General features: G+C 35.3%; 2 protein-coding genes across 3 annotated transcripts in view; one reads left to right on the top strand and one right to left on the bottom strand.

Annotated features, from left to right (window-relative positions):
* The first annotated feature begins 4,400 nt into the window (after positions 1–4,400).
* LOC101498791 (uncharacterized) lies at positions 4,401–11,101 on the top strand. 2 transcript variants are annotated; one of them, XM_073364477.1, is made up of 6 exons: positions 7,150–7,289; positions 8,412–8,920; positions 9,036–9,094; positions 9,477–9,575; positions 9,701–9,877; positions 10,727–11,101. In XM_073364477.1, the coding sequence occupies exons 2-6, from the start codon at positions 8,452–8,454 to the stop codon at positions 10,766–10,768; spliced, it is 846 nt and encodes a 281-aa protein (XP_073220578.1). In that variant the 5' UTR covers positions 7,150–7,289; positions 8,412–8,451; the 3' UTR covers positions 10,769–11,101. The 2 variants fall into 2 exon arrangements, with proteins under 2 accessions (XP_004488328.1, XP_073220578.1); XM_004488271.4 differs by lacking the exons at positions 9,036–9,094; positions 9,477–9,575; positions 9,701–9,877; positions 10,727–11,101 and having other exon boundaries at positions 4,401–7,289; positions 8,412–8,549.
* A 2,648-nt stretch (positions 11,102–13,749) lies between these two features.
* The window catches only part of LOC105852794 (uncharacterized), a 5,212-nt gene continuing 2,780 nt past the window's right edge, over positions 13,750–16,181 (bottom strand). The window contains exons 2-3 of the mRNA XM_073363368.1: positions 14,400–14,831; positions 13,750–14,315 (exon numbers count right to left, since the gene is read on the bottom strand). Coding sequence (XP_073219469.1) covers positions 13,750–14,315; positions 14,400–14,831 — 998 coding nt within the window. The remainder of the gene's footprint in view (positions 14,316–14,399; positions 14,832–16,181) is intronic.

Genomic DNA, 16,181 nt, shown 5'->3' on the forward strand with positions numbered 1-16,181 from the left:
TTTTTAGCCAAAGTTAATAATATTTTTGAGTTTTATAATCGAAAAGATATTTCGATGCCAATTAGAATTTCTCGTCGATAAATAAATTGAATTTAACTGCGGAAAATCCTTTACGGAGAATTTAAGGCGTTTCGGGTGAAACGGTAATTTAATAAATATCTAGATTTTGAGATATTTGTTAAGTTATATTTATTATATTTATATATGTTTGTTTGGAGGGAAAAAGAAAGGAAAACTAGAAGGAAGGAAAAGGAAAAGAAAATAGTATAAAAAGGAAGAAAGGAAAAACAAAGGAAAGAAAAACAAAGGAAGGAAATTCTAAAATTTCCATCTCCTTCCTCTGAGCCTCACGCAAGCAACCCAAAATTCCATCCTTCTCCATTTTTCGTTTTCGTTGCTTCCTTTTCTTCAAAGCTAGTGACCCAAGGTTGGGTGTGAGTTAGATCAAGGTTTTCGCAACTCCACTCTTCCTCTTTGATTCGAAAACGAAGAAAAACGGTTTTGAGATCCAAACACAAACCCCTCTGTTTCTTCTAGATCCAAACCTCATTTCTCGAAGAGATAGAAGGGAAAGTTGCTCACCACCACGCTACGGTGCTAGTGAACTAATTTGGAAGCGGCGTTGCGAGCGGAGATTTTACCGGAATTACTCGTGGTACCGGAAACGCGCGTTAAAGCTAACGTTGAGGTAAGGGCTCCTTCCAAACTTCTAGCTTGCATTAGGGACTTATCTGTAGTTGTGTGGGAAGGAATTTGTTAGGGTTAAATGTATCGATTTGGGGAAAAACGAAACTAGTGCGTTATGGGTAAAAACCTTAGAGTTAGGTTTTGTTTATAGTGATGAATGTTTCGTGGTAAATGAATTTGAATGTCATTGTGTATGATTATGGGTAAATGAAATTTGATGTATCTGGGTGTTATGTTGCGTGATTTGTGTTCGGTATATTCGGTGTGTTCGTACTTGATGTTTGTTAATTGGTGTGGTTGTTGTGAATTATGGTTTGAATGTGAAAGTATGTTTGAATTTGTTTCTGTGGAATTTGAAAACCATTAGAGTTAAACGAGTATTAAAAATGGGGAATCTTTTAATACCTCGGTTTACTTAATGTGTATTTGAGGAAAATGTTTAAGTTAACTGGGCGTTGAGAATGGGGAATCTCTTAATGTCTCGGTTACTTAACTATCGTTTTTGAAAATCGTTTCGGTAAATGAGTATTAAGAATGGGGAATCTCTTAATGACTCGTTTACTGAATGTTTTGCGAGAAAATCGTTTAAGTCAAAAGTATATTAAGAATGGGGAATCTCTTAATATGACTGTTTGCTTAACGTTTTGTTTTGAAAATCATTAAGTTAAATCGGTATTAAGAACGGGGAATCTCTTAATGACTTATTTAATTAATGTTGTTTGAAAGTCGTTTAAGTTAAATGGGTATTAAAAATGGGGAATCTTTTAATATCTGCATTTGCTTAACGATTGTTGTGAATGGGGTCTGTGTATGCTCATGCATTTCATTTGGTAAATTGTGTCGACCCGTGATAGGTGACACCTTGGTAAACTGTACTGACCCGTGATAGGTGGTACGTTTACGATTTACTTTTTGGTAAATCGTGTTGACCCGTGATAGGTGACACCTTGGTAAACTGTGCTGACCCGTGATAGGTGGTACGTTTACGATTTACTTTTTGGTAAATCGTGTTGACCCGTGATAGGTGACACCTTGGTAAACTGTACTGACCCGTGATAGGTTGTACGTTTACGATTTACTATTTAGTAATTCGTGTTGACCCGTGATAGGTGACACCATGGTAACTGTACTGACCCGTGATAGGTGGTACGTTTACGATTTACGTTTTTGGTAAATTGTGTTGACCCGTGATAGGTGACACCATGGTAACTGTACTGACCCGTGATAGGTGGTACGTTTACGATTTACGTTTTTGGTAAATTGTGTTGACCCGTGATAGGTGACACCTTGGTAAACTGTACTGACCCGTGATAGGTGGTACGTTTACGATTTACGTTTTTGGTAAATTGTGTTGACCCGTGATAGGTGACACCTCGGTAAACTGTACTGACCCGTGATAGGTGGTACGTTTACGATTTACGTTTTTGGTGAATTGTGCTGACCCGTGATAGGTGGCACCTCGGTAAACAGTACTGGTCTGTGATAGGCGGTACGTTTACGATTCCCGCTTTTTCTTTTAGTAAATCGTGTTGACCCGTGATAGGTGACACCATGGTAACTGTACTGACCCGTGATAGGTGGTACATTTACGATTTACATTTTTGGTGGATTGTGCTGACCCGTGATAGGTGGCACCTCGGTAAACAGTACTGGTCTGTGATAGGCGGTACGTTTACGATTCCCGCTTTTTCTTTTAGTAAATCGTGTTGACCCGTGATAGGTGACACCATGGTAACTGTACTGACCCGTGATAGGTGGTACATTTACGATTTCCGCTTTTTCTTTTAGTAAATCGTGTTGACCCGTGATAGGTGACACCATGGTAACTGTACTGACCCGTGATAGGTGGTACATTTACGATTCCCGCTTTTTCTTTTAGTAAATCGTGTTGACCTGTGATAGGTGACACCTCGGTAAACTGTACTGACCCGTGATAGGTGGTACGTTTATGATTTACGCATTTTAGTAAATCGTGCTGACCCGTGATAGGTGGCACCTCGGTAATTGGTACTTTGGCCTGCGATAGGCGGTACAATTATGATTTACGGCCCTTCGAGGAGGGTTTTGGTTTGGAATTCCGAGTCCATGCATTTTGGCATATACGCATTGCATTAGGGTGCTTGGCACACGAGTCGTGTTTGAATCAAGTATATGATTGAGTGGTTTGAATTGGAATTGTTGTGGTAATTGTGTTGGAATTGCTAAGTGTTATGTATTGATTAGCGTGTGTGCGTGCGATGGATTGCAAAACTATTTCGAAAACCAATTCGTCGTGGTGATTGTGTGGGCTTTGCTAAGTGTTAAGTTTTGGAGTTATGTGTGAGTGTGATTGAATTAGTTTAAGTATTTTTGGAAGAATAAGCAGGGAAATCGATTTCCCAATCGATTGGATGAGTTGCAGGAAGTTCACTATTTTAACCTAATCGATTTGCCAATCGATTGTATAAATATGTCTTTCAAAATCTTTTAAGAAATCGATTTGGAAATCGATTGGCAGAGAGGCAGGAACTCAGCAAAACTGCCAAAATCGATTTGGAAATCGATTTGGCAACACAGGGACTCATCAGAACTGACAAAATCGACTTAGAAATCGATTTGGTCATGCAAAAACTCAGCAGAACTGACCAAATCGATTTGGCAATCGATTGGCTCAGCAAAAGTCCTTATTTTGAGTTAGATAATCGATTGCTCAATTGATTTATCAATGCTTTGGTCAGTTATGTATTACTTGATGGTTTGAGAACTTCATTTTGAGTTCATTGTTAATTGGCAAGCATTATATGAACTTTTAGCATATGGAAAATCCTTTTAAGGTGCATGCTTAGTTGAAAGGTTATTTTGTGCATTTAAAACTTAAATGTTATGTGTTATCTGTTAATTTCGGTTGGTGACCCTTTACAATTATTGTGGAAATCTGGGCTTTGCCCTCAGATGAGAGTCAGGACGATCCTATCGGTTCGTACCCTACAGACGGGAATGGAGATGGGAACGCTTGACTGCAGCTACGTTAGGAGGATCTCACGGGGCGCGTGGAGATCACTCAGGGTGTATAGTTTTTGGTAGGATGATCAGATTAGGTTGATGTATAGGGACTAGACGTCCTACTTTTTGGGTTGGAGTATTTTGATTTGGAAAACTGTACTTATACTAATATTGTCAGTTTGACATCTTATTTGAATGGGTCTCATGTACCATTTGTTGTTGTGTAAATGCTTTGGATTTATATTTGGAGAAACTTTTCCGCTGCTTGTAAATTATAATGACTCAATTATTTATCCAAAGACATTTTCTTGTTTATTTCTCTGTTTCAGTTTAATTTCTTTTGAAAAAAAAATACACTCTCGCTTTGAAAAACGGGGTGTTACAGAAAGAAAGTGAGAGGAAGGTAAGTGAAATGAATGAAAATGAGAGAAAAGAAAATAAATAAATAAATGAAATGATTTTAAAGTTGTTTGGTATGAAAGAAAGTGAAAGAAAAGAAAATGATATATTAATTCAATGTTATAAATGTCCTCAAATAAAAATAAATTTTGATAAAAAGAATAAGACTATAGATAATACTTCCGTTACTGTTAAACTTAAAATAAATCAAAAGCTTATATAATTTTATATATTTATTTAAATGTTTTAAAAATATTTTATCTTTTGAAAATAAAAGGATAAAGATTTATAAGGAGGATTATAACAAAATTATAATTTAGTAGTCAATCAACTACTAGCAGCATTTTTCCGCTCAGTCCTCTGTGGGACCTACCAGCAAGGTTTCAATCCATTTTCTGCTTGTGAAGAACGGTGGAGGAAGAGCAACTTCCAATTCCAGCCATATCAGTATCAGATCAACTGTCAATCTATTCAACCTTTCAACAACAAAACCAATCGCTATTAAAAAAACACACAAATCCTTAAATCAATGAAACATACACGACCTTCCCATCCTCACTAAACAAGTAATGCTTCTCAAATGTTTCGTTCTTCTCTCAAAAAACTCATTCTCACACCCACACATAATAGATTCCTTCACTCTTCTCTTCCTCTCCAATGGAAGCTTCGAGAAGAAACAACAAACCTCCCACAACCACAACTCCTCGACCGAATCTCCCGCCTTCTCATCCTCAACCGTCCTCAATCCATCCAAAATCTCTCCTTCAAATTCTCCGACCACCTCACCGACTCCCTCCTCCGCCATCTCCGTCATCACCCCTCTGCCTGCCTCTCCTTCTTCCAACTCGCCACACAACACTCTCACTACCGCCCTCATTCCCTTTCCTACTCTCTCCTCCTCCACATCCTCGCCCGCGCTCGCCTTTTTCCCGAAACAACCTCCGTTCTTTGCCAACTCGTGGACCTTCATTGCACCAATAACTACCGTGCTTTCGCTGTTTGTAACCATGTCTTTGATGTGTACAATGAGTTTGGATTTTCCCCTGCAGTTTTTGATATGATTCTTAAGGCTTTTGTGGAGAAAGGGATGACTAAACATGCACTCTACGTGTTTGACAAAATGGGAAGGCTTGGTAGAGTGCCTAGTTTGAGGTCCTGCAGTTTCTTGCTGGCCAAGTTAGTTAACAAGGGGGAAGCGAATACTGCTATCATGGTGTTTGATCAGATTGTAAGGATTGGGATTGTTCCTGATGTTTATATGTTTAGCATTGTTGTGAATGCACATTGTCGGGTTGGAAGAGTGGATAAGGCGATGGAAGGTTTGGAGAAGATGGTGAAAGAGGGGTTAGACCCTAATGTTGTTACTTACAATGGTTTGATTAATGGGTATGTTAGTCGAGGGGATGTGGTAGGAGCTGAGAGGGTGTTGAGTTTGATGTCTGAAAGAGGGGTTTCGCGGAATGTGGTTACTTGCACGATGTTGATGAAGGGTTACTGTAAGCGGCAGACGATGGATGAGGCGGAGAAGTTGCTCCGGGAAGTGGAGGAGGATCAGTTGTTGGTCGTTGATGAACGTGTTTATGGTGTACTGGTGGATGGTTATTGTCAAATGGGGAGAATGGATGATGCTGTTAGGATTCGAGATGAGATGTTGAGGGTTGGATTGAAGATGAATATGGTTATTTGTAACATGTTGGTTAATGGATATTGTAAGCATGGTAAGGTTTGTGAAGCTGAGCAAGTGTTTAGAGGGATGGTGGATTGGGGATTAAGGCCGGATTGTTATAGCTATAATACACTATTAGATGGATACTGCAGAGAAGGGAAAATGAAGAAGGCTTTTATGCTTTGTGAGGAGATGTTAGGGGAAGAGATTACTCCATCGGTTGTGACATATAATACTGTTCTGAAGGGATCAATTCATGCTGGTTCCTATGACGATGCTTTGCGCCTTTGGCATTTGATGGTGGATAGGGGCGTAGCTCCGAATGAGGTCAGCTATTGTACTATGCTTGATTGCTTTTTCAGGATGGGAGATTCTGACAGGGCTATGAGGCTTTGGAAAGAAATTTTAGGCCGAGGTTTTACAAAGAGCGCAGTTGCGTTCAATACAATGATCAATGGATTGTGTAAGACTGGGAAAGTCATCGAAGCAGAGGCTGTTTTTAAAAGAATGATTGAACTTGGATTGTTGCCGGATGAAATAACGTATAGGACATTGAGTGATGGATATTGTAAAAATGGAAATGTTGTGGAAGCTTTTAAAATTAAAGCTGTGATGGAAAGACAGGCAATATCGCCTTCGATTGAAATGTACAATTCCATTATTAATGGTCTTTTTAAGGTTAGGAAATCAAATGGTGTTGCTCATCTCCTTGTTGAGATGCAAACAAGAGGATTATCACCAAATGTTGTTACCTATGGAACCCTTGTTTCTGGTTTGTGCGATGAACAAAAGCTGGACAAAGCTTTTAATATATATTTCGAGATGATCAAAAGAGGGTTCACCCCCAATTTGGTGGTCTGTAGCAAAATTGTTAGCAGCCTTTATCGAGATGGTAGAATCAATGAAGCAACTGTGATCCTTGAAAAGATGGTTGACTTCGATATTCTTACAGTTCATAAATGTTCTGGTAAGTCTGTAAAAAACGATATAAGTCTAGAAGCTCAGAAAATCGCTGATTCGCTTGATAAAAGTGCTATGTGTAATTCTCTTCCAAATAACATTGTGTACAACATAGTTATAGCTGGACTTTCCAAGTCTGGAAAGGTTGATGAAGCCAGACGCGTTCTGTCAGTTTTGATGTCCAGAGGTTTTCTTTCAGATAATTTCACATATTGTACATTAATTCATGCCTGTTTAGCTTCTGGAAATGTGGATGAAGCTTTCAAGTTAAGGGATGAAATGCTGGAGAGAGGTCTTGTTCCAAATATTACTACATACAACGCATTAATAAATGGTTTGTGCAAATTAGGAAATATTGATCGAGCACAAAAACTTTTCCATAAACTTCATCAAAAGGGTTTAGTTCCTAATGCTGTCACCTATAATATACTAATCAGTGGCTACTGCAAAATTGGTGATCTTGATAAAGCCTCTAAATTGAGAGAGAAGATGATAGAAGAAGGGATTTCTACTCGTACTCGGCCTTGATCAGTGGTTGTTTGAGAGGAATTTTAACTTTTGAATCAGTTTTGGCCTGCAATTATTAAAATTTGAGGTTAAACCACTTATATAGCTTTGCCAATGAAGTGATTTTTCCCCCCTTAATTATTTATTACTGTTTTAAATATCATTTTGATAGGCTCGTTGCACCAATATTACCATTCTCATCATTATTATTGAAGAAAGTAAAAGACAAAATACTTTCATATTTTATTATTACAGCCCTAAGCTGTTTATACAGGAAAAGAAATTACAATAGTAAAACTGAGTAATAATGACAGAATAAAAATAAACATAATAATATAAAATAAAAGAGAATAAAATCTAATTTCTCTCGATTCTTCAACAATTATTATTACTTCTTACTGTTTTGCTTTATGATCAGGTTCTTAATATTGGTATAATTGTATAATAGCATGCTGTTATTATTTTGAAAGCCCTTTAATAAAAAGGTGCATTTGTTGGTGCCTCAATATTTTAACTTGAAAATCAAAATTGTGTCGTATACCTGCTGCCCAAATCTTCAGTTGTGTTTTTCTACCAATGGTTTTAACATGATGACTTAGAAAGGATATTAACAGGATATACAATGTTTTGAAGTACTTATTGTCTATTGACATATATGAACTGCCAAGAGCTCTTTCTGTACTCAGTTTTTGTTTGTTGTGGTTACGTTGAAATGAAACATTCATATTTGCATATTTTCTCGTGCATCCTTTTCATGGGACTTGTATGCCATACAAAAATGGAAACTAGGTTGAGAGTTCATGTATGTTGTTTCTGTGCCTCCCCTGTGGTACGCAGCACACTTTGGGATGTAACAGAATTAAGAATTCATGCTCTCAGTATTCAAAAGGGACTTTTAAAGCATGTCTGAATTCGGTCTGTATCATACTGGACTTTTAAAGCTCCTATGTAGTGTAGCCAACCAGTTTGTTTTTGTCAATTTTATAAAGCCAGCTACTTATCTTTTGTCATTTGTTTTAAGACTTGAATCTTGAATTATTTTGAGATTAGTAATTGAAATATGAGCTATAATTTCGCTATGTCAATTATTTTTATTTAAAAATACCATATTTTTACTAGTAATATAACTTATCTCTACTCAGCTTACTAAAGCCAAATCCAACTTTGAATAGGTATGGGAATTCTAAGGTTTCTTGAATGTTTGTTACAGGCCAATCAATGTCCCATATAGATGGAACTCATCCACTTTGATGCATGAGGAACAGCCAATTAAACAACGGAAGCCACTTTTTCCCTGTAACGGTCAATCATTTGATTTCCATTGTCATGATAATGGGTACTCAAGAAGAGTCCCATCCCCCGAAACAATTAGTGTTGAATCCAACTCATATCAAAGCATCAAAGTATCTACAGATGATTGGGAATTCAGTCCCCCATTTTCTGCTGTCTCTGGAGTTTGTCAAGAACCTGAGCCAAAATCATCGGTTCACTATCACGTGCTTCCGGAACTAGTTATAGATCAGGATGAATATGATGAGGATGAGGATGAAGTTATGAGCTCCTGTGTTATAGAGGTCAACTCCAACCTTAGAGAGGAAAATTGTGAAACCGAAGCCATCGATGAAGCGATTGCGTGGGCCAAAGAGATGTTTCAATCAAGAACTAATGAAGAAACATGCTTGAGAAATGATGGCAATGAGGAAACTGCTGAGGTGGAAGGTGATTCTCTTGACCACACAAATAGAAAAATGTCTCATATAAATTTAATGCACTATATATCTTTTGAAACATATCAAGGTAGACACTTTATATTTACCTCGGATCCTCTATGCAGGAAGGCCTTGTGCAAGTGAATACCATGATGATGAAATTGGAATGGTTGAATCTCCAAAGGTACATTATATTGGGTTACCATAAGTGCATAAATTGAATAAGATGCATTTAGTTTGTTTTTTCTGTTTCCAATTTTAGTAGATATGTTCTCAATACTAATTATAAAAATGTCTGTTTCCATTTTTAGTAGATATGTTCTCACTTGTGTATGTTGGTAATAAGCATGTGCATGTTGGATTGACATGATCCTTACAATCATACTGCCCGATTTTTTTTATTGTTTATGTGAAATGTTTGATGACAACACTTCCATTTCAGAATAATCACTTCACATGTTTATAAAAACACTTGTTCAATGAAAGAAATGGTAAAAGAGAGGTTTATTCATACATGCATGAGTATGGTCATCTGACAAGATAGTAAAGAATTTGTGCTTCTGCAGAAGGTACAGACAGAAACAGAGAAGTGGGACAGAGATATAAGATTGTCGTCATTTGGCAAAGAAACTGACATCAGGCTACTGCTTTCAACACTTCATCAGGTAATGCTTTTTTTTCTTCTTGATTTCCTATCCTCAACAATTTATCAATGTTTTATAATTTTATACCACTTTGATGTATGCAGATAACAAAAGAATTGACATGGTTAGATGTTTTTCGTTGACAGATTCTGTGGCCGGAGAGTGGCTGGTCTGCTGTTCCTTATATGAGCATAATAGAAAGCTCAAAAGTCAAGAAGGCCTATCAGAAAGCAAGATTATGCCTCCACCCTGATAAACTGCAGCAAAGAGGAGCAAAACTCTTACAGAAGTACATAGCAGAGAAGGCTTTCTCCATTCTTCAGGTTTGTAAAATATACATATTAGATATATACCTATGCATTCTCATAAAAATAGGATATATATGTATGCTTTACACAAATAGAGAAATGAAATTGTTTTGATGGTGTTGGTGCTCTTAATTTTGGGTGGCTTGTTCCTGTTTGTGTATCGGTATTAAATATATGGTTATATTGGTTGATAGTACTGAAAAGGTTGTCGATAGCGGGTGTCAATTAATAGGGTTGAGTAACAAATAAAAAGGGATGAAGAGAAGATAGAAAGTTTTTTTGGTAAAAATGGCGGTCAACAAATGAAGATAGAAGAGGGGGGTATCAGTCAATAGGATTGAGTGATGTAAAAAGAGAGATTAAGAGAATCTCTCTGTTAAACCAAAGATTTTGAAAGTTTAATAATGTGGCAGAAATATAGAAGCTGATGTGGCAGCTGTATGGCCCGCGCTTCAACTTTTATAAATTGTTAATAGATAGATTTTGACAAGACTAAGTTTCAAAGTGATATAGATTATTCGATTCTAAGGCAGTACTTGACAATTTCAATCATCTTCATGTAGACTACTTTGAATTTGGCGCAATTCTACAAAATTGTAGGGGGATGATATCTTCTTTTTACATAATGTTATAATTGTGTTCACTAAGGCTTTGTTTGGGAGTTTGGAGGGGAGGAATGAAGATTTTTGGGAGGAGAGGGTTTTGAGGGGTTTGTTTTTATTCATAACGCTACCTCAATTTTTTATTTATTATGTTTCCAGTTGTATTGCTCATTTGATTGGTCAAGAAATGAAATAGTTCTGTTATGTTAAAAAAAATAGGATAAAAATGAAAGTTAAGTTCACATTTTTTATTCTGTAACAGGATGCATGGACTACATTTATTTCTGAAGATGTTTCCTTTTAAGCAGCAAATCACTCTTAAATGCGGAGTTTTGGCTGAAAGCTTGGGAACTAACATCAGGCACTCAGATTGATGGAAGTGTTCATTTCTAAGAAGCAAGGACATGTTAAATACATTAGTTTTGAAAACAGTATCTCCTTTGTACAAATAGTTGTCTGATGGATTTTCTACTATTTTATTTATGTGTATCATAAGTTATTTATGCTTTTGTATGTATCATTTTTGAAGTATTTAACAGAAAGTTATTTCGTTGCTTGTATTTGACTTGTATATGATGACATGGAACCAACAAATCTGTTTCTCTGTTATTCTAATGGAACCCTACTATTTCATTTATATCTCATTTTCATTTAAAATCAAGGCTTAAAATTGCAGTCACAGTTGCGTCGATATCCTTGAGATTACGGAGAATTGCAATTAAATTATGACTGATATAGCCTTAGTTATAGTCATATAGACATCACAAACTTTGATACCACGGCTCAAATTGTGGTTGCAGGCCTTTTCTTAAATATGATTAAATAAAATGTTGAAATATACCAGGAATCTAATATCAGTTACTGCTCTGAAGCAGGCCTTGGTCCAGATGCTACCTCCATTTAAATCTCTACTCTTATTTTACCTATAATATTGATAGAAAGGAAAATAAGGAAACTTCTGCACCTACATAATTTGATATTTAATGTTTTCCTTTTTATTGATCTGTTATCTCCTAACAATTTATTGAATTTCCATTCTGCTTTTTCTAAAAGCTATAACCATGATGATGAAATTCTAAGTTCCATTGAAAAATATGGAATTACTTAAAACTTGTTCTTCATAAATTACATTTCATCTTTCCTTGCTTGCCATATATATATGTATCATCAACTAATTCAACAAGATTTACATTAACAACATATAACATTAGTTATGTCACTTAAAGAGTCAGTACAAAGGAATTAAAATATGAGTTATGACACTTTTTAATCACTTTTCTAAAGCTATGATCAGGGACTTTAAGATCCTGCATGAGAAAATCAAAAACAGGTTCAAGATCATTTTTTATGTCAGAAGTCAGAATCTTTGGACACATGCCAAAGATTCTTGGTAAGTCTTTATGTTGAATGCCTTTAGAGAGAAGAAAGGAGATAATGGAATGAATGGATTCTAAGGTAGCTGAGTGAAGTTGAGGGTTTTGAGAAAGTGCTTTACTTGCATCAACACCCATTACTTCAAGACAGAGGATTTTCTCTTTGAATTGAAGTGAGATTTTTTCATGTGTTGGTGTGTAAAGTGGATGGTTTTGAAGGAGACTTTTGGGTTTTGAAGATAAATGGGTGTTTGATTTTGGATTAGAAGAAGAGAATGATGGTTTGTCAGAAGAAGAGACTGTGCATAGGGATGATGAGTGTAAAGCTATGGTTCTAGCAGCTGGAAACATGGTGGTGGTGTCGGTGGTGATGTTGAGGGTGGTGGATGAAATTGGGATGATGTTATACTATGGTTCTAGCTTTGTCACATGACACGTGTGGATGTGTTTTAAATTTGATTGGTTGTAAATGGATTTTAGAGATTTTTATGAGATTGAGTATGGTCCATCATGCACTTGCTTACTTGTTAAATTTTTTTATTTTTTTTTCTTTTTCAATTTGGATTAATTTCCCTTCTTGGTTTGTTAAACTTTTTTTTAGTTGCTTAACTTTAACCTATTCACTATACAGTGTTTTTTTTTTTTTTTTTTCAAAATTCTTTTAATGATAGAGAGATATTTTTGTCAGACGTATACATGTTTAGATTATTAATCAGACTATTTTATTTAAATATTATTTTTTTATTCTTGAAATGCCACACTCTAAAACAAAATTCTCTGAATGTCTTACTTTTCTGTTCCAATAGAATGTCGTTCCCTGGGGAAGCGACCTCCTGAAGAGGAAATTTATGTTAATAGGAGGTCGTTTCCCAGAGAAGCAACCTCCTACTGCATTGTCTTTTTTTTTTGTTATATTTTAAAAATAGTTTATTATTAGAATTATTAATTTAATTATTTAAAAAATAAAATACTAATATTAAATTAAAATAAAGTACAATAATAAATTATAAATAAAATTTATATTTTAATTATTATTATTATTATCATTATTATTATTATTATTATTATAATAAATAATTATTATACGTATAATTAAAAATTATTATAATTAAAGTGATTAAATAAAATATATATATATATTATATTAAAATTAAAATAAATAAATAAATTAAATGATAATAAAAATTAAATAATGATAACAATTAAATGAAAAGAAATTTATATTGATAACATGAAAATAAAACGAAATACATTAAATTATTAATTTAATTATTTAAAAAATAATAATACTATTAATAAATGTTATATTTTAATTATTGTTATTATTATAATAAATAATTATTATACTTAAAATGATTAAATATATATATATATATATATATATATATTATAAATTTCAAAAAAAATAAATAAACTAAATGATATTAAAAATTAAATAATAATAACAAGTAAATGAAAAGAAATTTTTATTGATAACATGAAAATAAAGTGAAATACATTAAATTAATAATAAAAATACATCAATCAAATTTGAGTAGATGTGCCAGCAGCGTTTGGACAATGTTTTCTAGTATGACCAGAGACCCGACATAACCCGCATTTTCTTGGTACTCTTTCTGTATTGTCCATTTCTGTTCTAATGCGTTTGATCTTTGGACGACCTTTCGTGACTCTCCGCATTAGTGGATTGTGACACACCTTAACACCTTCATATTGTGGCCAATATCCTTGGTTTGGTATGGGTTGGAACACTTCATCATAGACTTTTAATACCGTTTCCACTTTATACACATCAGGTATAAGGCTCCAATAATTATATTTTATGCTAGAGCATGCTGCTATGACATGTGAACAAAACATATGTTTAGCTTGATATATTCCACAATCGCACCACTTGTTAGAAAGGTTTACACTAAAATGACCAATTGGTCGCCCTTCTCTTGGACCCACTGTCTCCTCTTGGAACCACTGTCTCATGCACCATGAAAGTATGGTTGCTCCGATCAAAACTATCCACCCTATGACTATTGGATTTACTTATTTCCAATTTCATAAAATCTATGCAAGTTTTTGTGTATACCTGACCAGAAGCTAAAATTGATGCGTGTCGTTTTCCCATGGTTGGAAATAGTGTCTCTGTTTTAAAATAAGTTGATTGCACCAAAGCAGTGATGGGAAGGTTGCGCGGGCCTTCTTTAAAATTATGGGTCTTACAACTAGAGACCCGACATAACCCGCATTTTCTTGGTTCTCTTTCTTTACTGTCCATTTCTGTTCTAATGCGTTTGCTCTTTGGACGACCTTTCGCGACTCTCCGCATTAGTGGATTGTGACACACCTTAACACCTTCATATTGTGGCCAATATCCTTGGTTTGGTATGGGTTGGAACACTTCATCATAGACTTTTAATACCGATTCCACTTTATACACATCAGGTATAAGGCTCCAATAATTATACTTTATGCTAGAGCATGCTGCTATGACATGTGAACAAGGCATATGTTTAGCTTGATATATTCCACAATCGCACCACTTGTTAGAAAGGTTTACACTGAAATGACCAATTGGTCGCCCTTCTCTTGGAACCACTGTCTCGTGCACCATGAAAGTATGGTTGCTCCGATCAAAACTATCTACCCTATGACTATTGGATTTACTTATTTCCAATTTCATAAAATCTATGCAAGTTTTTGTGTATACCTGACCAGAAGCTAAAATTGATGCGTGTCGTTTTCCCATGGTTGGAAATAGTGTCTCTGTTTTAAAATAAGTTGATTGCACCAAAGCAGTGATGGGAAGGTTGCGCGGGCCTTTTAATACTGCGTTGATTGACTCCACAAGGTTGGTTGTCATCTGACCCCAACAACTACCTCCATCGAATGCTTGAATCCAATCTTGTCGAGGTATGTTGTCTAACCATTTCAAAGCATCCGGATTTAGCATGCCGATTTCTCTACGGTAGTATCGATATGTAGGCTCGTTGATCGAGTAACCTATATTAAAACAGTAGACAATTATATAAATTAAGAATAAAATTATTAAAAATTACACTAATTATAAAAATTAAGAATGAAACTATTACCCATAGAAATAACTTTTTTCTTCAAAGCATTGTCTTTAAATTCCCTTGTAAAATTTTGTGAAATATGTCGGACGCAGAACATATGCTTTGACAGAGGACCTTGCCACCCATTATTCGGATTATTATAAGCACTCTTAATAGATTCATGTCTATCGGAAATCAAACAAATGTTGGCCTGTGGAATGACAAATTTTTTCAAATTTCTCAAAAAGAAACTCCAACCTTCTTTTGTCTCACATTCCACAATAGCATAAGCAATAGAGTTCCTATCCTGTGCAACTGCTACCAATAGAGTTCCTTTGTACTTGCCGTACAGCCAAGTCCCATCAACTTGTTCCTATCCTGTGTAACACCCCGATTTTCAAAGCGAGGGTGTATTTTTTTTTAAAAGAAATTAAAATAAAACAGAGAAAACAAATAAGGAAATACCTTTGGATAAATAATTGAGTCATTATAATTTACAAGCAGCGGAAAAGTTTCTCAAAATATGAATCCAAAGTATTTACACATCAAAAAGTGGTACATGTAACCCATCGAAAATAACATGTCATACTGACAATATTAGTAAAGGTACAGTTTTCCATTTCAAAATAACGTAATCCAAAAAACATATGTTCCCTCTATGTCATCCTAATCTGATCATTCTTCAAAAAAACTATAGCTATACACCCTGAGTGATCTCCACGCGCCCCGTGAGATCCTCCTAACATAGCTCCAGTCAAGCATTCCCATCTACATTCCCATCCGTAGGGTACGAACCGGTAGGATCGTCCTGACTCTCATCTGAGGGCAAAGCCCAGATTTCCACAATAGTTGTAAAGGGTCACCAACCGAAATTAACGATTAACACATAACATTTAAGTTTTTAAATGCACAAAATAACCTTTCAACTTAGCATGCACCTTAAAAGGATTTTCCATATGCGTAAAGTTCATTTAATGCTTGCCAATTTAAAATGAAATCAAAATAAAGTTCTCAATCCATCAAGTAATACATAACTAACCAAGACATTGATAAATCAATTGAGCAATCTGTTATCTAACTCAAAATAAGAATTTCTACTAGCCAATCGATTTTCCAAATCGATTTCCTGAAGGTTTTTAGTGAAATTTGAATTCTGGGATTAATTCAATCGATTGGGCAATCGATTGACAGAATAGCTGAGCCACTGACTTAATGCCAATCGATTTCCAAATCGATTTTGTCAGTTTTGCTGAGTTCCTGACTTAAGGCCAATCGATTTCCAAATCGATTTCTTAAA

This window comes from Cicer arietinum, chromosome 1 (genome assembly GCF_000331145.2).
Source record: "Cicer arietinum cultivar CDC Frontier isolate Library 1 chromosome 1, Cicar.CDCFrontier_v2.0, whole genome shotgun sequence".
NCBI classification, from domain to species: domain Eukaryota; kingdom Viridiplantae; phylum Streptophyta; class Magnoliopsida; order Fabales; family Fabaceae; genus Cicer; species Cicer arietinum.